The sequence below is a fragment of the Megalops cyprinoides genome, chromosome 12 (assembly GCF_013368585.1).
Source record: "Megalops cyprinoides isolate fMegCyp1 chromosome 12, fMegCyp1.pri, whole genome shotgun sequence".
Classification (NCBI taxonomy): domain Eukaryota; kingdom Metazoa; phylum Chordata; class Actinopteri; order Elopiformes; family Megalopidae; genus Megalops; species Megalops cyprinoides.
Window position 1 is genome coordinate 27,191,680 of NC_050594.1, and position 23,111 is coordinate 27,214,790.

Genomic DNA, 23,111 nt, shown 5'->3' on the forward strand with positions numbered 1-23,111 from the left:
GATGTAATAATAACACAACAGAGAGGACATTTAATAATAAACTATTTAGATTAGTTATTACTACTACTATAAACCTGTATGAATCACTGCCACTTTCATTAATAAGTGCCTCAGACTGAAAATAATCACAGCACTATCTCACGGTACTGAATCCCTAGAAAGGTCTCAAGCACAGGGTACACAGGAAGTCAGGTGTGACTGGCCGTGAGGCTCTTTCCACATCTCCCCTTAATTACATGGCTTTGTTTGTTTACCAGTTTACTAGCAGTCTGAGGGCAGGCCTGCTCTAACCACTACAGAGAGAGTGAGTCAGCGCCTCGGTGTGGAACCGTCTGTGGGCCGGAGGATGTGAGCGGGACAGCGGGGGTGACGAGCACAGTGACGAGCATGGGGAGCGATTACTCATCCTTCTGTCACTAGGCCGTCACTGCCACACCACATACCCTCACTCATTCGCTTCTAACTGGCGTAGTACTGATGGTAGCAGGCGATGCGTTTTGAGGGGACAAGGGAGATTTACTGCATACTGGCTGGTTTGGCTGTGAACCTCGCGGCTTTGTTAGGAGGGGTCCGGCGCCCGGGTGTGGGACGTGGGGAAAGGATACGGGGCGTGCCCTCCGTCCGGCAGACCAGGTAGAGGCACGCGGCCACCACGTGCAGCGTCTTGCGCCCGCGCGTCAGGTGCTTGCTCACGGCCATCTTGAAGAAGTTGAAGGCCGTGTCCAGGCAGTGCTGGTTCAGCTGCAGCTGGTGGCCCAGGTTGCTGATCTGCCGTTTCCCTGGAGACACAGAGACGAGCCGTTTCAACATGGCCGCTGGCAGATGCGGATTTGTGCTTTCTCTCTCATATAGACACACACACACAGGCACTCGCACATGCACACACACACACACACACACACACACACACACAGACATAGACGTACACACACTCAGGTGATTTATAGTGGAGTTCCCAGCCCCGGTGACGTAATGTAAATGAGCTGTTTTAACATGCCTTTAGACTCTCCCTGCTCTTCTAAACAGAGGCACGACTGTTTTCTTTCATCTGTTTCCAGGTAAGATTATACGGTTTTCACACACATATTACTCATATCTGTCTAACAGGCCCTTTGCTTTAAACCTCTGCTCATCGTACGTTTCAGTGCAACGTCACGTCTGCACTGATTCCAATGTCTTCAAATTCTTATTCCTTCATAGGCCTAATTTCTTCAACATTCTATATCTGTATTCTGATAACAAACTGCATATTAAGGCATCCAAAGCACCGATCAGCAACATTTGCTTTGTCTCACACTTGTGCGGTATCAAGCTAAAAAAAAAGGTGCACACATGTTTATTACAAGAGTATGCAAGAGTACATTAGATACTAAAAGCATCTTGTTTGACCATAATAACAAGACGACATGGAAACAAAAGCGCAGCAGTGCAGCGTAGTGGTAAGGGGCAGGGCTTGTAGTCAAAAGGTTGCTGGTTCGAATCTGGTGTTGGGGAACTAATATTGTACCCTCGGGCAAGGTTCTTAAACTACACTTATATCCAGCTGTATAAACCTGTAACATGCAAAAGTCTCTCTGGATAAGAGTATGTGTGAAATGACGATAATGTAACATAATATAAACTGCATGCAACTAAGAACCATGCTTGATATTTACAGATATGTAGTACAATTCCATTTAAACAGCACGCTGTTAGTAACGAGTCCCTCAACGTGGAGCAGGGATTCAGGGCAGAGAAACGGCGGTGAGCCAACACCTGAAATAACCCACCAGCTTAAAGAATAATCCCTTTATTACGGAACTCATGTGACGACCTTCTTAGCGCGCTGTGGGTTCTGGGTGTGTGTACCCTCTGCTGCTGCGCTGCAGGATTACAGAGGAGGTCCGCGGTGACCCCCACGCTTCTGCGGAGCGGCCAGGTTACATAACCTCGCGGGAGAAAACGAGGCCGCCCCCGGCAACGCCGAAAAAGGACTGCATCAGAGCTCCTCTCTCCGGATACTGCTCATCCCAGAACAACAATGCGGCCCGAAGACCTTCCCAGAGTCAGGCTACATCGCTGAAGAATGGGAGCTGGCTTTCTATGAGTGTTGAGTTTCATAATCACAATAGGGTGTGATACTCTTCCTGGGATTATGGGCATCTATCATTGCTGTTTGCTGCACAGTTACTCACTCTCCTGATTGCAACAATAGCTAAAATGTAAAAACAACATGTGTGCAAGAGTTACGTCATCACCAAGCTCTCCCTGTCCTCATCTACTACAAGGCTCACACAATATGTCTGTGGGAAAAAAAGGAGGAAGCAGACCTGTCCAAAAATAATGACCCTTGTCTTCCTGGTTTTTCGATCTATGTGGCAATGAACAGGAGAGCTCGCTCCCCACTGGCAAGGTGAATGTGAGAGAGGTCACTGGGAAATAGGTACTGCACCTCCAGCCACAGGGGCCAGAGCAGACCTGGGTATGATTCAGCTGCATGTCTGCTCCCTCTGCACAGCCAGGACTGAGTGTGGGGGAGCGAGCGCGCGCACACACACGCGCACACACACACGCGCACGCACACACACGCGCACGCACACGCACGCGCACACACGCGCACGCACACGCACGCGCACACACACGCGCACACACGCGCACGCACACACACGCGCACACACACACACATACAGACATGAATACACACACACACGCACATATATAGACATGAATACATACACACACGCGAGCACACACACACACACACTCATATACACACACAGACACAAACACACCCACACACCCAGCATGACATCACCAGCTCCGCCGCTGCAGCAGAGTGTTGGCACTGAGAGCTCATTTCAGCAGGGCTCCCCCAGGTCCACACACAGCGCAACACCGCACACTTCAAAGGTCACAGCACCTGCTTTAACTCCGTATCCCAGAATGCCCACCTGGCCTGGCTTATTCCTGACATAAACACGAGCCCTTCCTCCGGTGGTGAGTCAGACAGGCCTTTTCCAGCAGTCTGTGCCAGGGTTACCCAGAGACATTCACCAGCAAGCCGCCTGCCTTGCTGCTGCTTCCCCTGGATTTATCCCCGCCCCCAGCCTGATGCTCATTGGCCCAAAGCCACCTGCAGCACGTCAGGTGCGGAGCGCGGCAGGGCCTAACTGCGGCTGGAACAGGGGCAGGAATGCTGTGTGGGGCAGCGCGTGGGCAGGGGCGAGTGAAAGCTCCTCAGGGGTGTTCCCTCGTTCCTGTTCCCTGTGTTCCGCCGACCGCCCGCTCTCTCTCCTCAGCGCACTCACACACTAACACAGCACAACGTCTCCGACACACACCCAGCAAGACTAACAATTAACCCGGAGCAGAGACTTTCTCAGCAATGCAATATGTGAGGGTGTAGATTACTGTCTACTGTGAAGTCCACCACTTCTGCTTGGCGATGAACATGTTATCTTGCTATTAGGCTTGACTGCATGACCACCTTGTAAACTGTAATAGAAATGGTGTCTCCATATAATCCAGCCACAGGTGAGTTTAACAGGAAATCCCAGCCATGTTTGCCTATCGGTCCCCCCGGGAAGTCAGGTGACCTTATGTCTGTACCCATTACTGTCTGCTCTGTTTCACATCCTCCCTCACCCACCCTCTGGTTTTGGCTGTAGATCAGATGCAGAACTATTGTATTTACCCTTCTGAGATCCCATAAAAGCACCCAGACAAGAGCAAACATATTCACCTCAATGGCACTCGGCATGACTTTAGCACAAGGCACTACTCACCAAAACTAATGCTAGGCCAAGTGCTACTTACTGATGGTTTGATGTATTCACAGGAAATGACATCACAACATCACAAGCTTTCCCCTGTGGTGTGCCTGTGATGAATGTGACTGCCCTCTCTGATTAGGCTGGGATGGTGGTGGGAGCGGGGGAGTCGGGGAGGGGGAGGGGGTCTGGGACTCACCGTTCTGCAGCGTCTGGGCACGGGACTCCTTCCCCATGCTGGTGTGGTGGAACCCTGTCCCCAGGGAGCTAGACTTGCCTGTGCCTGCCGGGGTAGGACAGAGACAGAGGTACGGGGGTTAGGGGCACACAGCCACTCTGTTCTCATAAAGTGAATAATCAGAATCTCACACCACAATACAAACACTGGATTATGACTACCACAGCCACAAAAACTTCTCTTCCATAGGGAGTAAGGGTGCTATTTGTCATTAACTACATGATTCATTATGATTCTAGCCAGCGTATTAATAAAAGCACATTTATAATGAAATATTGTCAAGGAAAAATTGTGATGATTTTCCCATCAACGCTGTCCTTCACACACTTACTGGATACAATTAAGGTTAATACTACCCATTAGTGTATTTTATGACACGGTACTAAAAGGCTAATTCAATTATTTGCTTTATATTCCTGCATCAACCGTACAGTTTATCTATCTATCCATCTTCCCATAACAGGCCACAGCCCAGCGCATAGCAGGTCAAAATACTTAGCCTGGCCATGTCCCTGGCCATTTCTCTACTAATGGTTTCCAGCTCTCGACAACAGTGAGTAAAAATGTAGGAAATGGCACCATCTACTGTTTCATGAACACCAGCTGAACTTTCCCCTGCTTATTTCTTTTCATTTTCTATTCCTCCTCAAAGTCAAAGTTGTTGATTGGCATGAAATAAGACACGTAGATGAAGTCTTTCAAGCTTACAAAGGTAAGCAAAGACGAAAAATTGGCAAGGACTATACAGACAATAGAGGCCATGTATGGGCATATGATATTATTTTTTAGACTTTTTTTTTATTTTGTATAAATTATACACAGGCACACACATGATTGTGCTCGTGCACGCTTGCACACGCACACACACACACACACACACACACACACACACACGGGTGGTTTATTCAGCACCTCTCTGGTGTTTTTACCCTCACCGAACGCTGCTAAATTTGAATGCATCTTTGTTCAGACTTAATACAGTACTGCCCTCTATTGGATAGTCAGAATAATTACAAGACCTACAATCTGAATAAGGGCAAGGGAGCTGGACTAGAACAGTAACTGAGTCTTAATGCATTTGTCTTTTGTCCCTATGATTACATTCCTGACAACTAATTACACATGCAATTTCATTTCATTTCTTAATTTAATCAATGTACTAATGTACATGTGCTAATACAAAGTCATTTCGATCACATGGAAAGGGTGAAAACAGGAGGCTGAGGAAGTAGAAATGTCCAGCTGCTCATGGTAGTTGCATCACCTGGCTTTTTAAAAGTTAAACCTCTAAATGCACATTTGCAGTTGGGTGTCTGGAGGTAATGTATTCCTGCACACTGAGTGCTCAGTCAAGGTCAGGCTTTGCCTAGCAGCCCGATGCACATCCGAAATAAAGAACACAGTGTCACTTCCTGAGTCATATGAAATCAATCTGCAACCACCGCCTCTGACTATGATGAAACCTTCCTCAAATGGCTGCTCACAGGATAAAAGGTTACACCGCAGATTCTGGGTCTGTATTACCATTTCAGGGGACAAAGGTCCTAAAAGACGACCATTTAGTCATACATCACCCAGCATTATCTTTCACGTCTTTGTCCTTGGCAACCAGAAAGGATTTTGGTACTGATTAAAACATGGGAGTTCACTTCACCATGGACCAAGTTTAACTTCAATAATGGATCAAAGTGTGCTCTGAAAAATGTACAAGCATTTACATAGGGAGGGGGTATCCAAAATGGGTTTGCTTTCAGCACCTGTGTCCTCCCAAAGGATGGTTATTCAGGTAGGGATTTGCAGGTTCTCTCACTAGCGAACCTTTGGGGAAATTTTAATTATAATCAATTCAGTGCAAGCACCTGAGGTTCTGTTTATTGGTCTGCTTTGAGCGCTGATCAAATTTAAAATGAATCCAATGTGCAATGACACATCTACACATTAATATTTGCAATATTAATCAAAATGTATTTTTTTGCAACTATTACTTATCTTCATAGTGCAACAAAACTGCTGGAACATAGGCCAGGTCTTAAGTGTATTATCGCACACTGAAATATGCCTTATTATTGCAATTTGGAAAGTTTACATATGCCATCATTCAACATAAACCTTTCTCATATGGTGAAGAGAAAAAAAAAGCTGGAATCAGGGAAAACTGGAGCACAGACCAACAATTCTACAACTACAATGGAAAGATTCAAGTAATGGAGGTTTGTGATGTAGTGTGGTTTTAAAAGCTGAACTCTGAGGTAGAAAATGACCTCTTAGTCTAACACTAAAACATGGGGCAAAATAATCAAATCCAGCAGGGATATGGAACATACATATACAGAAAATACATGGAGGCTTTTTTTATGTGAACTTTGTTCTAAACACAAGGACAACCTCAGAAGCATAACATACAGGACAGTGAAGTAAAAAAAGAAACAAGATGTCATAGGTCAGTTTCATTTTAACACTACTGAAAATCAATTAGATTCAAAAGTGTTAAGAGAAAACAATATCCAAAGAGCATATGAGCAGCCTTTAAGTTAATTTAAAATGAATATTAATGTACTTGGGAGTAAATCATAATGTTAACATTTTATTGAGCTATTTTTACACAGCACCACTGGTGCTGGTAGTAGTTCTACACAAACGCATTCGTCCAGGAATGCATTTCCAATATGAAATGGGCACAGCCTCCTCAGAATTTTCAGAGATTTCGCTCATTGTTTGAAGGTCCGCAAGACAAAAAATCTAATACTGCAAATAATTACTGATTAACTAAAACAGTATTTTTTTACCATTTTTGTATCCATTCCAGGTTTTTCCATTGTTTGCTAACATTACATCGATAACAACTTATCTAATCTATTTTAGTTATTTCTGGGGTTTTTACAACAACACATTCATTGTAATTGGCAGAGTGCCAAATATAAAGTCAATAGATTGAATCATATAGCCCAGAAAATAATATAACTGCATCCATTTCTTCTAAAATCATGCCACCCACCTCCACTCACAAGTGGAGGACATACTCTACACCTTAAACAAACTACTTTTGCTTAAGATGCTTCAACAGTACACATTCCATGCACAACAGTCAAGGCATCCATCTCAGAAAATTCTAAATCATATCTCCCTGAGTGCACCAAGCACCTCTGAATTAAACAACAGACTGTGGACTTCAACTGAAAGCACTCTAAATATCTGAGCAAGACATGCTTCATAATGGGAGTGACACTACTCAGTTCTCCTGAATGGGCTACTGTGACTGACAGCTCTCTTGCTCTTTGCTTCATGTTTAAAGAAGAGATTTAGCACCACAAATCCCATCTGTAGCTGCCTTTATCCTGGATGCAGAGTCAGCTGGAAGAGCAGCAGAAGAGGCCGGTCCTCGGCTGACCCGGATGAACTGCGGCATGCTGGCCTGCGTGTCAGAGCAGCAGATTGTGGAAGCTGTAAGCACACTGAGCCCCGGCTCAGAGATCATCAAACCATGTGGCTAATTTCCATCTGCCACGTTTAACTACGGCTGGACAGTGGCCAAGCGTGGAAGACCACTTACACACTCTGCTGCAGTTGAGGTGGGGCTGAAAGCCAGTCGCTACAGGTACGGTTGTATACCTGGTACCCGCTGTAGCCACAACAAGGTTACGCTGCGTTTTGGCAGAGGGTGCATTTATGATCCCAGAAAAGGGGGGGTTCAGCCTGGTGAAACAGCAAGCAAATATTGATATCTCCAGCAAATGATTTTTCAAGTAAACACTGAACACGTATGGTCAGAGACATTGCTTGCTGCGTGAGAGATGACAGGTGACCATTTGTTTTCATTACATTCACACTGGGGTCTATTCTGTAGGTTTTTGCTAGATACAAGTGACAGAATACAGCAAAACATAATTTATCCAACATTACACACTGAAGAAAACAGGAGGACATTAAAACCTGTCCAGATGGAGTGTTTTAAATATAGTTAGCTGGCTGCACATAACTGATGAGCGGCCTTGTTCATTAAAAATACATACACATTTATCCTAAACTGTGCACGGCATCACTTCTACACACAATATACCAAAAAAAACAAAAGGTTCTGTGAGAATGTGCCTGTCCCACATTATCTGTAAACTTTGCCAAGACATATTTCCTTGTGGCAGAAAGATGGTACTGCAAGGAGAGGTGCAATTTCTTATCTCTTTGGAAATTAGCGCATATAAACATCAGACCATTCACAACACCAACTTAAAAGGAGCATAATTAACAGAGGGAAGTCCTCACAATGAAATAAAATACGAATTTGTTAATAATACCTCTGATACAACTCCATATAGCTAAAACATTTCCAAAATATAATATGTGTGTGCCAGTCTGCTGAGGCAGAATGAATGTGACAATGGCTAACAAAGGAATAACATAATCAGTGATAATCCTATAAAAAACAGCATTCTATAAACATGACAAGTTCAAACAAAGTAACTTCAAGCAATGTGAAAATGGCTGATGTTCCTTTTTTGGAAGATTTGGATGGGGCTGAATTCCAGCAAGGGAGTGAGTGAGTCTTCAGATTGAGTTCTTTGCCAAAAGAACAAAATGGCTAATAATTTCTCCTGATAATCGGCAGTGATTCATCTTACATCTGCGCGATGAATTAGCACCTCCATTAACAAGGCCGCAGTGATGGTATCCCCGCATACACTCAAATACTGAAATACTAATAACATCTACATAGTCGCAACTGAACTCCTTAAGGAGCTTACACAATGCTAAAGGACTCCTTTTTGGTTTAAGGGTGGTAACTAGTCATTTACATATGCATCCCTTATACCATTCACAACTGTGCACATCCCCATAAGCACAGCTGCAGTGCCACATACAGCCTAAATGCTGCATTCATGGCTGCCAGGCAGCATTTTTTCGAAGGATTTATCAAGAGTATTAGCTAAAGCTCTGTGTATATTTTTGATTGGATTACGAGGAACGCACAGCACGTTCTTCATTTGGTGCATCAGCAAAACATTAATGGTGATTCCATACGCACGTTGATATATGAAGCCCTAGGTGTTAGTCTGTGTTTGTTAAGCTTGCAGGCAGCTGCACTTGAGTACCACCACAAGATGTGGGGCAGACAAAATGAGGCGGACTTGTAACATCCTTCCAGAACTAACTGCATTTAAAGTTGCTGCAAGGGAAACACAGCTGAATTTGTAAATGGAACTGTGTCTGCTAGGGCCATCAACCCACAGTTCAATGTGACTGATGGAAACAACCCACTGACCTCTCCGCCTGCTCCTGGACTCCCCTTTCTTCTGTTATTGCTGGACAACTGCCTGCGTCTGCTCCACATTTGCCCATGGCAATGACCCATTTAACCCATTCCACAGTGGGGTTTGCACTGACTGGCCAAAAGCTGACCACTGTAGGCATCTGTGTCATTTTGTGGTTCGTGTGAATGGTATGCACTGAAATCATGTCCATCCAAATGGGTGCCAGTTCGAAAGCCAGACATTTACAAAAATGTGCAGCTTTGGATTTCTATAATTCCCTACATGTCACTGATTTCTGCGGCAACTTACATAACTTACATCTTTACATCTTGTCAATTAATAAAACGGGATATTTACTAAATCAATGAGGGTTAAGTATTATAAGTGCCAAGGGTTCAAAAGCAAAGGCCGGAAGGGGAACTGACCCTGATCGCTCCTGGTTACACGCCAACCACACTATCACCCTTAACACCCTAAGAACTGTAGGCAGAGTGGGCTCGACCATTCCCACACTGTGAGTCCACTCACCATCAGAGGAGACGAACTGCCCGACAGCCGACGAGCCCCCTCCGCTGTTCTCGACGAACGTCACCTCGGACACGATGATGTTGTCCTCCAGCACCGAGCCGCAGCCCATGCAGACGGCATCGCCCCGGGCCTGGTCGACATCGATGTCCTTGCAGCCGCAGTTCTTGCACACGCGGGAACTCATGATGGGACACGTTGACGTCTACACCTCTCAAAGAAACCTGTCCGCATAGCAGAGCAAAAGGGAAAAATCACGTTAATTAGCCAGCCAGACACATTGACGTTAGCTGGCCAACCTGGCTTCACCACCGATGTATTCAACTAGCTTGCTAGGACTTATAACTGAATGAAGAAGGCTCGATCATCAGGAACACATCTGCCAATGGCTAGCTTGCAGAAACGTTCAAACCCCTTAGATAACGGATAGCTTGTGAGCTTCATATGGCTTATACTTATTATATGCATACAGCTAGCTAGCTGGCTTGACAAATCTACTTACACGTCGTCACGTGGTTGATGTTGTCTATGGTTAGGTAGCTAACAGTAAACCCATCTTCTATATGCCTAATACCACTTTTTAGTCTTCCTTCTTTTGAGGGTTCACATGGAACCAGGACAAAATTAATTTCAGGCTATGCAGTCGGTACCGTAACGTTAAAATAGCTAACGTAAACTATCTGGCTAATGTTAAAAAGCCACCCAAAAACATGAACGTTAGTGGGCTAGCTAGCTAGATGACGTGAATGTTACGCTGATTAACTTTATTATTGTCGCAGCAACCATATAGGCCTATATAGCTGTAACATTCGCTAAATTTGTAAGGAGAAGTAATTGACCATACCACCAGATTGCTGTATATAAAGTGGTTAGCTACTTCAAACACACCTTGACCACTCCATCACAGACCCTAGGTCCTGACTAAGGGGGCAGTAGAAAGACTATTACATATTAGCTTATGTTGGTAATATTTATCTTGCTGATAAATCTGACAAACTGTAGGCAATAAAAACAAAAAAAAAGTAACAAAATACGCACCGGTGCAGAATACGGCAATCCAGTCCAGCAGCTGAGAGACAGCAGCTAGCTGGCTACGCTTGCGTGTTTCCAGCTGGAAACTCCCAGGCCGGCGAATATTATCAACGGGATCTTTAAACTTTATAAGTATGATACAAGGTATTCCCTGTTTTATTAATAACACTATCTTTCTCGTTTTTTACGATTTAACTGCACGCTTTTCATCAAGTCACAAACATCCATTCAGAAATTACTGCTCTGTACCCCTGAGCTTCAGAGACATGTGTCTGCGTGCAAATGGAAGGGTCCAAGCGACATAATTCGGAGGGTGACATGCGTAAGTATTTACACTTCTGTGTAGTTGAAAGAACAGCGTCTTTCATGCCATACTATTACGACTCAGTGACAACAGCTTCGTCAATTATCGCTATCAATGTTATTATTGTTTTGTATGTCCAGCTTCCAAAACAATTCCTAAAATGGTCCTGGTAGTACCCCCATCTACCCAACTCCCGTCGCTTCAGAGAACGTACTGTGTACGTCACTAGTTGACGGATCTTACAACGTGGTTTGAAACCTTGTTCACGAGCATCAGTTCAGAGCGGCGCTCCTGCGCAGATACAGTGAATCATCTGAGTGGGTTGATAATGGAATCCGATGGTTATCCAGATTTGGTACTGGTTAGTGGATTTGATCGCTGTCTGCTGTGCTTGTGACTCACCATAGGACCAGCACCAAGGTGATCAGAGATGGCTTCCGCATATTCACAGTGGTTTGTCTTTTGTTTAATCTCAAATCGTGATTACGTGTCTTCATTGATGAGGACCCAAATTATTCACTATGTGCTATTCAGAGTTCTGGTTGAAAACTCTCACAAAAACTATTTACATATGTGTTCAACAATCGCATACAAAAGCATCAATTATATTTGTTGCCTTTGTTACCTGATTGGAAAGTAAAACTGTTTTGAATAGTCTGAGGATAGTAAACCATATCAGATACAAATTACAAGGAGAATACGAGGAGACATTAGGATTCAAATTTCTGGAACCTATGATGCTTTTCCAACACTTATATTGGTGTCCGTGTCAATTCCAGTCTTTTTATCTTCCTCATTAAGATACAGCATACTGTCTTCGGTGGTCCTCTTGACATTCAAGAATGGAGCAGATTCCCAGTATGAACTGTGCCACAGTTCATGGTTCCTTTCATTATTACCAATGTTTTACTCAATTATAGCCAAATGCTCCAGATAGAACAGCCAAAAACTGGACCTGACTGGAGATGTAAAAATAAGGACAAAAACATGTGGATACAAACAACTGTATTTAATTTGAGTTAGGATACTGTAACAAAATTGAACATTTTGTGCACATACATTTGTAAACTATAATAAAATTACTGTAAGACAATTGCTATAAAAAAGATGAAGAAAATCAGAGATAGCAAAGTGTTACAAAACCATTGCTAAATGCATCCATGACCATGTAGCGCATGCCTACTTATCATACTGTAATTCAAATGTTCGCCTTTACTCTGCTGCAGAGTAACCGCGCCAAACGGATGTCGTTTCTGGGTTTGCAATGCCCTCACATATACAACTGCATCTTGGAACTTAGAGATTCTAACAGATAGAGGACTACAATACACTGAGTTGGTAATGCATTTACATTAACTTGACGGCTCAAGGACGAAGCTCTCGGTTGAATACAGATGACTCCTTTCTTTCTTCGGGCAGGTAACCCAGCCGTATCAATCAATATATTAATTTCAAAACTACAGCCTCAGTAAAAATAATAACGGGCCCCACAATCCAACAGTAAAAACACACATACTGGTGCACTGCAACACATAATGCCACATATCCACATCTAGCAAACTCCTTTAAACATGCCTTTAAATGTGTTACTATATAATCACGACACTCTTGGTGTGGACAGCTGTCATAGCAGGACAACCTCAATGGATGAAAGGTTCTCTATCAAATACAAAAACTCAATAAGAATTAAATTATGTTCCTTTGGGAACATTTTATGGCATGGCTTTATATTCTGATCCCACCCAAATAAGATGCTTAAAAAGTAGTTAAAACGCATCAAGCTCAATCAAAGATATCTTTTCAAAGCAATTGTTTTCTGTATTTGGTGTAACGTTGAAGAATACTGACTTGGTGAAAATGCATACAACCCAAAAGGTGTGAAGTATTGCATTGTACCTTCATTTTGTCCTTTTAGAGAGGTGAGCACTAGCTCTTAAGTTTTAGTGTAATTTGAAGGGATTTAGCAGCGTGCTTCAAAAAAAAAAAATCACAAATGTTTGCTTGGGTAAATATCCACTCACTCCACGAACGCAAATTTTAAATTCACGCCTTAGTGTAGGAAAAAACAATGTACATAAGTGCTAGAAAAAACTATAGTAAATACTTTAGCAGTAAAAAGTACGTACACTGCGTCTTCATCGTGTTAAAATAGGAATATTTAACAAAATAGTTTTTACAAAATCCAATACGTGAGACTACATTTAAAGCATTTATTAAACGTATATATTGCACTAGAGTCAGTAAATACCTGTGGACCCCCAGAGCACTGACACCTAGGGACCCGTTCTGCCTGAACTGGGAACAGAAAGCGGAGTAAACAGAATGTAGGCATTTCAGAGTACATGTGAGACTGGATAGTAGGAAACACTTGGGTCTGCGCTCGGCCTTCCCGGCCCACTGCCACCTCACTGATCCCGAGATTCATACAGCAGTTTTGCAGCCTGTTGAGAGCAGAAAAAAAACACAAATTGAGAACAGCACAGGTTTAATGTTGTGAGAATGAAAAAAATGTCTTGTGTCATATTGTTCAGGGCAGAATGTCCCTATGGGATCACAACAGGACAAAGTGCACAGCTACATTTCTCTAGGTTTCCCCACAGTTTATTTCCACAGTGATGTGCTCTAGTAGGCATCTATGGACCTTTAAAAGAGAAGGAGTAGGATTTGCATTGGTGACCTAACATGTCTTAGAGGGTAAGGCCGTGGCAGCCAGCCTGGCTGCATGCCATACCTTGTGCATGGCAGCCAGCCAGGTGGATGCAGTTTTCTTGTCATCTGCAGCCTCCAAGCGAAGCTGCTGCAGGTCCTGAGATCCCACTGACTTGTAGTGGAGCAACATGCCACTGGCCCGGGAGTTTGCACCTGCGTGTGTGCACACAGTCAACAATCGCTGTCCTTACAACACTGTCAATCGACCCAGGACACATTGTGCAATAATGGAGAGGTGGCAATAATGTGGATACAAGCAACAATACCAGAAACAAGCAAAGAACTGTCAGATAAGACAGCGTAACCAGAGACTCAAAATAATCAATGGCTTTTTAAAAATGTCAAATAATTTGTTAGGGAAAAAAATCAATCATGCATGTGTATATTTTAGATGAATGTCCCAACTAGAATCCACAATTGACCACAAATAAATCTTTAAGCATGAAAAAACGGAACATTTTGCACCACAACTCAGCAATAGTTTTAAATAAAAACCCATTTTACAAAGTAGTCCAAATTTATATTTAACCATGAATACTGTTCACCACTTTTGTAGTCAGGTTGTAGCAGTCTAAGGACAGCACCATCTAAACTACTGTAACTGACATGAGGTCTTCTGCAGGACCCTCCCAAACATACATACACACACACACACACTTATGGGGTAAACACCTACTGAGCTAAATGCATGTCACACAACACAGGCCACTCAGCAGCTTAAGGTGTGTGCCACACAAAGTACATGTTTGCAACCAGGAGACATGCAAGAGGTGCTTTTAAGGAGATAGCCATTGATATTCAATAGAGGGACTTGTACGCCAATTTCAAGGGCTTTTCATGATTGTCACTTTTAAAAATAATAGCAGCAGTAATAACCTGTCACTTCAAAGTGTCTGGAGTGAGCTAAAACAGCTGTTGAGAAAAATAAAACTTTGATTTGGTTCAAAGTTCAAGTCATAGAGCAAAACATCCAATCCATGCTGTGACTTCATGTTACATATCTTGAAGAGAGGTCTATATTCTGAGAGAACTGTGACCAGAATGCAGCAGTTACCTACAATGAAATAGGGGAGAGGAGACAATTGTCTTGATGACATGACTGTCATTATGAATTTCCCCTCAGGACGGCAACCTCTTTAAAAGCAGTGGCATGAGAAGGACTTGGAATCGATGAACAGTCTCAGAGAGGGAGAGAGACAGAGAAAGAGTGCTGACCTTCTGATATATACTGACTCTCCAGCAGACTGGTGTAAGTGTGAATGTCTTTCTCTGAGCCCAGAGGAGAGGAAAGGCAGCCCAGAGACAGTGAGAGAGAAGGGTTATTCAGAACACCACAGCCCCGACACGACCTGTTCCCATCCAGGATGCAGGGTTTACCCTCCCCATGTTACTGATCTAGCACACAGGGCTGGCACAGGCAACACTTAACGACATTCACAGTTATTTCTTTAATTAGCATTACAAATGTAGGAGTCCTTACTTTGTGGCCTGTAAATTCTGTCAGGGGCTGAACCACAGAAAAAGGCAAAGCGCTGCCACAGGAAAGGAAACTCCTCTATCATCGTGCTTTTATCGCCCCAACCTCCACCGGGACACTGTCACGCTGTGTGTCTTTAACTACACTCTCAGGGACACACACACTGCACTGGGGTGCAGGGGCTCGCAATAAGAGGTCCAAGCCTTACCTCCAGGGGTAAAGCCCTCAGTCAACACCTGCATGCTTGTTATCCGAGACAGCTCCACCTCAAAGTGGCTTTCCCCATCCAGGAAGAGATACCTGAGCAGAGAGAGACCTTTAAGCTTGGCAAACCTGACAAAATGATGACTAAAGACAGGAACACTGGATAGAGAAAACACAGATTATTTAAACTAACAAACCAAGTATGTTATGAGGCCAGATTATTTAACAGTATGTATTGAGGCAGCGGCTGGGGGGTGCTAAGTGGTTAGCATATGGCTCATCAGTAATCCTCTCCCACTGCTCTTGATTCATTAAATTTTAAAGTTTCACCCTGCAGACTGATTTTCCAGCAGTGACAAAGACTCAAGATAGAAAGACTTAGATACTGACTCAAGATCCTCAGGAGTGACAAACTGTCACTTCATACCCTTGTGTTTTGATAGAGCATGAAATCGATAGGCTAGTGCTACCTCTGCTAAAATGTGTATTCCCCAAAGTAGTCTCAAGCTGGACAGTGACAAAAGTGCTATAAAGACCAGGGAAGATCTGAGCACGAGGAAGAGATTGATAGGATGTGTCAATGTTTTCTGAAGATATCAGAGGAGGAAAAGCTGCAAATGAGAGCTGTAACAGTGCAAAAGTAGTACTGTGGTACAAGACTTTCAGCTGGGAGAAAACAAGGCTTGTATTTCATTTCTTTTATATGCCACATTTTGTAATGTTGTAGTTGCTTGGTTATACAACTTCTCGTATAGCAGCACCTTTAACAGGATCAATAAAGCTATGTAATTCTCCAGCTTTACAGGTAACTGCACAGTTTGTGCAAGAGAAACTGAGACCACAGTACCTGTGGTTGTTAGAAAGACGACACACCATGGTCTCGGACTTTTCTGATGTGCCCAAAGTGACGAGGAATGTTCCACCTAATGAGAAAGGAAGAGACAAGTCAATTGCAAATTAGATTTAACAAATGCAATAAGGGGCTGAAGACCCATGCTTCTTTGATGAAAATTTGAACACTGCTTAGACACAGAACATTGTTAAGGAGTCTATTTAATGCTGACAGACTGGAAGACCCAAATGATACACCCTCAGAGCACAGCTCAATACTATCTTGCATTCAGAAGGGTGTTACAAGAAATGGGATCATAGCTGTTGCAAAAATTACTTCTGTTGATCAGCTAAATTGTTAATCTATGACTGGAGCGTTCCTACCCATCCTAGTGCAGCACAGTCCACTCTGCTTGCCTTTTTCAATGTACACAAACATAACCTTGAACCTCCTCTTCCATACCATGGTGTTCAAGCCCAAGTAAGGGGAGGTGGGGAAAGAGACAAAGCAGGAAAGATAAAGTATGTACAACGGCTCGCTCCAGCCCTCCAAGAGTTAACAGCACGTCAATCCTGCGACAGCTCAGAGACAGCTGCAGGGTGCAGGTCTTAATCTGAGCACTCAGCTCCAGAACGCCTGCATGCAGCCCTGGCTGACCACGTCCAGCCTTCCATACTGCTAATGGATTTTGCATTAAAGCCCGGGTGCTGCAGCGTGGAACAGCCCCAGGGCAGGGCCTATTTTTAGCCACCCTGGTTTGGGAACACCCCATACCACACAATACTGCAGGCAGGCCAGCGAGGGGAGGGACAGGGTGGCAGAGCACCGAGGCCCATCCATGAAGACTGTCCAGGCTGCACCACCTTCACAGAGGACAGACCTGCTGCTGAGGGAACCCCTACAGTCAAGCAGTTTCTCCACTTTTTCTGCTCTGACGTCACTTATTCCAAGACATCTTCAGCACAGTAGAGTACTTGTACCTTTGGAGTCAAACCTTGCAATTCAAAGTAATTTGAATATCATGCTGTCCTTAAGATTACTGGAAAATTAGCATATTCCCTTCTGACTGACAAAACATTTTTTGCCTGTCATTTCATACATCTGCCAATTTTTCTCATTCACAGTATTGGTCGTAGTGTCTAGACAAGCACAAAATGCTATAAAAATGTGGGTACAAGAACGAATGTTTATGGCGCACAACCCATGCACAAGATTATGTGTAAGGCCCTCAAAGATATTGCAGTTATACTTACACTGGTTATATGTCTTATGACTTAACTACATCAATGCATCGGTTTTGTTCTATGTTTGGAGCAATGACAAAGACGATTTGTCAATCTGTTATACCCAAAAGGAAATTTTGCCATCGGAAGCTGCACACACGTGGGTTTATTCACTTACACTTATGTAACAAAAAAGCAGACAGTGTACAATGAGACATGCCTCATACTGTCATACATCCCGTATCATGGCCTTTGTACTGTGATACAGCCATACCCTGTGGTGCGCGCAGAGGAAAAGCCTGATGGGCCCTTTCGCTCGCCGGCTGACAATCGGCAGTCTGACGTTCGCGGTTATCTCAGAGGGAGATAGCGGAGCCGCAGAGAGGCCGCGGGCCCGCGCTGCGATGAGCGCAATATCGGGCGACATCGCCCCACTCACCGCCCATCAGCACTTTGAGCTGCTTGTCGTAGAACTCCATCTCCTTCTGGGAGATGAGGCTGCAGGCGGCGCACTGCCGCACTGGGTCCACGAAGCACATCCGCGGGAGGGCCACCTTCTTACTGCAGCACTTGTCGCAGAAGCACTTCCCACAGCGCCGGCAGTGGTGCTGTACACAGGGGGGGAGCAGATGCATTGTGCTTGACCAATTACAAATCACAAGATCCGAGAACTTATCAGGTATATCTAATTACAGAGTAACAGCGCAACACTTTATACTGTTTAGAACTGGCCATTCACCACTGGCAAGAGGGGAAAGAAGTATTCAGTTACAGATTTAGACACTGACACAAGCAGACTGATGAGTATATGCGGGAGAACAGCGGGGACAGACGACCACAACACGCTGACTGAAAGGAAGATCTTGACCACTGAAGAACAGAAGTGACAGCGACTGGCAGTGCAGTCAGGGGTTGAGGAAACGTTGCTCACCTTCCTTGTAATGAAGTCGAACTTTGCGTCACACTGCATGCATCTTGGGCACTGAAAGAGGAACACAATATTGCAAAAAGATTGCTTCACTGTTCACCTCAGTTCAATGCTGATCACCATATAAGAGCAAAAGAACTTCTAAAGATGAGAGCAGGCACATCACCCCTTCATACACCATACCACAATTCTGAGGATTTTTTTTCCCAAGCGCTTGAATGTATTTTAGTGTGGTGACCAAAACTGAAGAGCTTATTCTAAACTGAGGGATTGTGTTGGTTTAGTACAACCTCCCTGTGTTTGCACTTTACTCTATTCCCCATCATCCTGTTCTCCCTTTTTTCAGTGTCAGCACAATGTCTATGTTAAGACAGAGCAATGTGATACAATAACCAAGATTTCGTCACAACATCCACACTAAATTTGTCTCCTCATAAAATACTGTTGCCTTAAATTCTTATTCCCATGATGTATAGTTTTATATTTGGCAATTGTTAAATGTCCTCTGCAAAACAGCCCATTTCAAATCCCCTTGTATTATTTTAGTGTCTACAAAATTATTTGCCTCTCAATTTTGGAATCGTTGCCAAATTTAATTAGGTTTTTACAAACATCCTTAATCAGACTGCAGGCTGCAGCTTAATGACAAACATCATTAGGATGTAGTCTGATTAATCTAGGCAACATGCCACTGCTTCGTATTGTGTTCTACCCTCTGACGTGATTTATTCCTTGCAATTCTGCCCTGAGCACCATATTTGTACAAGCAACACTGAATGAACTGTATCTTGACCAAGGCAGTTTCTTGCCTCAAGAAAGTCCACCTCCAATAGTCGTCATTGGGGATACATGTGCCACCTAAGCCACTTTCCTCATAGTACACTAACAAGGCTATCTTGTAGCCAAGCCAACAACCAATCCAGTAGCCTTGAACTTCTTGATATTGGACGGCATCGTGGAAACTTACAGCTTCCTGTGAATATTTCTAACAAAGAACACCTGACTTGTGAAGGACAATGACCCCACAATTTGCGGAACAGTTCCCGCAAATGTCCAAACAGCAGAGTGTTGAGGCAGGATCATTTTGCAGATTCAGCTATGCTCAGCCAAAGAACACTCTCCCTCTCAGTTTTCAGCAAAAACAGACTCCTCCCTAATATGAAAAAACTAAACATTCATTTAAAATCTTTTTAGAACAACATATGAAGAATATGGAAGTCAACACACGTGCAGTCACACAACAAATAAAGGCAGTAAAGTATGGGAGGAAAAGGGGAGGAAAGAGCTGCCGTAATGGCATGGCGTTTGGCCCTTCACACACCCCCAGGCTGTGTCGAAAACTGCCTTTTCTCCCCTTTCCCCTTGATCAGCAGTCCCCTCAACGTCAATACTTTCTGACATCACTGCGTGGGCCTGAGAATTGGTGAATAGTAAGGGGGGAGGGGGGAGCAGGAGATTTAAAACATTCACTTTGGGACACCCTCTGTCCTTATTCCGCATGTAGCAGCAAGAGCTTTCTCTAGCAGAGTTGCTGTGGATGAAAAACGCAGCTCAATACGTTTACGTTTGTCACTCCTTGCTAGTATTTTCAAGGTAAAATATTCAACAAAGTAATCAATAAGCAAAGACCTGATTGTCATGTTATCCACAGGCATAACAGCGAGCTAGAAAGTTGTTTTAACTAGATAGTTAAGAGACAGTTAAGCAGCTTTATAAATCAGCAGCTAATCTGTAATAACTGGTGCTTATGTAGTACCATAGCTGGCAAGCTCATCTAGCCAGGTAGACTTTTTTTAAATTTCCTTAAGGGGACATATTACTCACAATACTACGCTAGGACAATGAGTTAGTGTATATCACACATTAAGCATGTAATTTGTAATGATGTCAGACCACACTGTCCTGCTGTTTGTATTTACGTGAACAAGTGTCCACTATGTTTATGTTTTGAATGTCTCCACCTTTAAGTCTTAGACCACAGATCTGTGGTTTCAGCTGTTTTTGCCAAAGAATCAAAGAGGCATCAGTTATACCCCCACAATCCAAACTTTCTCCAAGGGGCAATGGAGGGTGTGAGCCCTCCACTTGCTCAGTACTGGGGCACACTTAGTATGGCAGGCAGTGCACTCCCAAGCATGGAGAGTCCGTGAACGCAAAGCATATCAGGGGTGGTTTGGTACACAGCCACAGACCCCCTCTGGTACCCGCCCCATGGACAGCCGCACCCAACACGCTCTGCACCCTGTGGTGTAGACTGGAAGGTTGGCTACCATGAGGCTGGCTCAAGGGCCTTCTCTCTCTGCCAGGCATGGCACACACACACACACTGACAGGCTGTGCTCTTTGCGCCTTGTGACCACTACCCAAGACGCCACCATGAAGCCGTGCTACACTACATGGAGCTGCCAGTCCTGACTTCCTCTTAGCACAGAGCAACGACACAAGAGGAGCCACACTAACCACAACAACAAGTCTTTCGAGACGGCCACCCAGTTTGGATCCATTTAGCAACTACGTCATAAACAAATATGTAATGAATAAGACCACTGCATTTCCAGATGTGTTGCTGGAGCCGTATCTCTTCCATCTTTCAAACTAAACAAGTTGCAAAATCCTATTTAAAGTCTGTGTGGCCAGGAGTTTGTTACTGGCAACGAGCAGCCTTTCACAGAGCAGAGTACTTTGCTCACGTTCAGGACCATTACCCAATCCCACTGAAAAATCCAATGAGATGAATTATTTATTCTGTAATACAAATCGATTAGCTTTTAAATCTTAGCCAACTTAAAATCTGGCTTTTCTAAGGAGGATTTCACTGCCTCGCTCACAATTCTACAAACTGAAATAAGATTTAGGTCATGACATTTGTAAACAAAACAACAACAACAATCAGCTGTAAATCCTGTTTGTCCTGTCCTGTTTGAACCACTTCAAATTGAAAGCAACAACCAAACTATTAAATGAACAAAACGTTCTTATTTTTCCCAGAAAAGGCACAAGAGATCTGCTGAACTACCATCGATGCAAGACTATCAAGACCCTGGTCGGAATGTTGACAAACACCCAGGAAGCCCGTTTCGAGTGAAAAAAAAAAATAGTTGAAAACACTGTCACACTCACTTTTCTCGACTGACTGCTTAGGTTCTCACTCAACTTCGCCATGACGACGTTTGCCATGCAATTTATAAAAATCCTTATAGTCCCGTTTGGCAAAGCAGTAATGTGTAATTTGTGTATAATGCAATGAAAGGATCCGATGCATGGGTTTAAAGCATCGTCACACTGCTGAAGACCGTATTTATAACCTAACAAGTCTTAAGACACAGCAGGATTCTGTCCAAACACAAGGAAATACTGTTCTGCGAGTTTCACTCCGACACTAATCTCGTGTGTGAACTATAAAAGCCAAAATGTCAATGCTCTGCTTGGAAACGTGTGCAATCAGTTTGTAAGATGACAACGATATCAACAAAGACGACTTGCTGTGACACCAACCACTTCATAAAAATATTGTACCTTCACAGTTAGCTCCGTGTGGATAATTTGTCGTGTTGGAGGTGTATTGCTGAAATACACATACATATTGCACAAACATAAATATCAGTAGGTGCCCTCATTTATACAAGCAAGTTTGATGTCTGAATCGATTTAGCTAGCTGCTTAAATAGGCCATTTCGACGTGCTAGTTTGCTGGACAGTTTACATTCATTTTCTTCAGCTAGCTGGTTAATATCTTTGTTGGAACATCCATTCTTTCAATTTTAGTATTAAAGACAAATTACAGTCAATTACTGTGAAATGCCGTTTAATAGCTAGCTAGGTAACAACACAACCGCAGGCTAGCTACCTAGCTAACCACTATAAATCGCGGTGCGACAAAGGCAACGGCATGACATAACTAACGTTAGCTAACGATAGCTAGTTAGATAGCTAGGTTGACAACGAAGCAGTTGACTAGCCATTGCTCACTGTATGCAGCAAGCAAGTAACATCAACCTGACAGCTGACGAAATCCTGTCTTGATTTTCATTATTACTGTTATTGCTGCAAAAGTTGGCTCCATCAAAACCGAGGCACTGGGTTTCATAAAAGTTGTAGCTTATCAGCCAAGCAGCAGCTTGTACTATGTGGTAACAATTTAACAACTTAAAAGCAACAGCTGGCGTGCTAGCTAATGCAGACATAAGCGAGGTTTCTTGTTAACGCACGATACAATATGCTGGGCTTGCTTGCTACCAAACTTGCTACGTGGAGAAACGAAGCTGTTCATCGAGCTGCCAGCTAGCTGGTTGTAGCTAACGTTAGCTAATGCAACGCCCAATTCTTCAGTCCCAGATCAAAGTCCATGCACCCAACACACACACTATGATTTCCGAACTCACCTCTTTGTCTGGCACCCATTGCGGTTCGTCTAAGGAAAATGGGCTGTTGAATGCCCCATTCTCGGGAACCATACGAAGTCCACTTGGGCTACGAACCAATTTCTTACCATCAGGCACGGAGGACATTTTTCCATCCAGCTGTCCTCCTCCCCACTCGTGTGTGCCGTGAACGGCTTTTGATAGACACCACAGTGAACCAATCAAGCTACTCAGAGTGCTCTTCGAGAGGATCACATGGAAAACAATTACAAAGGAAATAAAT

At 43.7% G+C, this 23,111-nt stretch overlaps 2 protein-coding genes across 3 annotated transcripts in view; both read right to left on the minus strand.

Annotated features, from left to right (window-relative positions):
* LOC118786908 (transcription factor IIIB 90 kDa subunit-like) overlaps window positions 1-10,016 on the minus strand; it is a 57,404-nt gene extending 47,388 nt beyond the window's left edge. The window contains exons 1-3 of the mRNA XM_036542261.1: window positions 9,762-10,016; window positions 3,949-4,032; window positions 606-779 (exon numbers count right to left, since the gene is read on the minus strand). Of these exons, the coding sequence (XP_036398154.1) occupies window positions 606-779; window positions 3,949-4,032; window positions 9,762-9,945 (442 nt within the window). The 5' untranslated portion in view covers window positions 9,946-10,016. The remainder of the gene's footprint in view (window positions 1-605; window positions 780-3,948; window positions 4,033-9,761) is intronic.
* A 2,108-nt stretch (window positions 10,017-12,124) lies between these two features.
* On the minus strand, window positions 12,125-23,028 carry zfyve21 (zinc finger, FYVE domain containing 21). 2 transcript variants are annotated; one of them, XM_036541474.1, is made up of 8 exons: window positions 22,850-23,028; window positions 18,471-18,521; window positions 17,979-18,147; window positions 16,332-16,407; window positions 15,489-15,580; window positions 15,019-15,072; window positions 13,826-13,956; window positions 12,125-13,535 (listed from the first exon to the last, which is right to left on the minus strand). In XM_036541474.1, exons 1-8 carry the CDS (start codon window positions 22,973-22,975, stop codon window positions 13,500-13,502), a joined length of 735 nt encoding a protein of 244 aa, XP_036397367.1. In that variant the 5' UTR covers window positions 22,976-23,028; the 3' UTR covers window positions 12,125-13,499. The 2 variants fall into 2 exon arrangements, with proteins under 2 accessions (XP_036397367.1, XP_036397368.1); XM_036541475.1 differs by lacking the exon at window positions 15,019-15,072 and having other exon boundaries at window positions 22,850-23,026.
* Window positions 23,029-23,111: the final 83 nt, after the last annotated feature.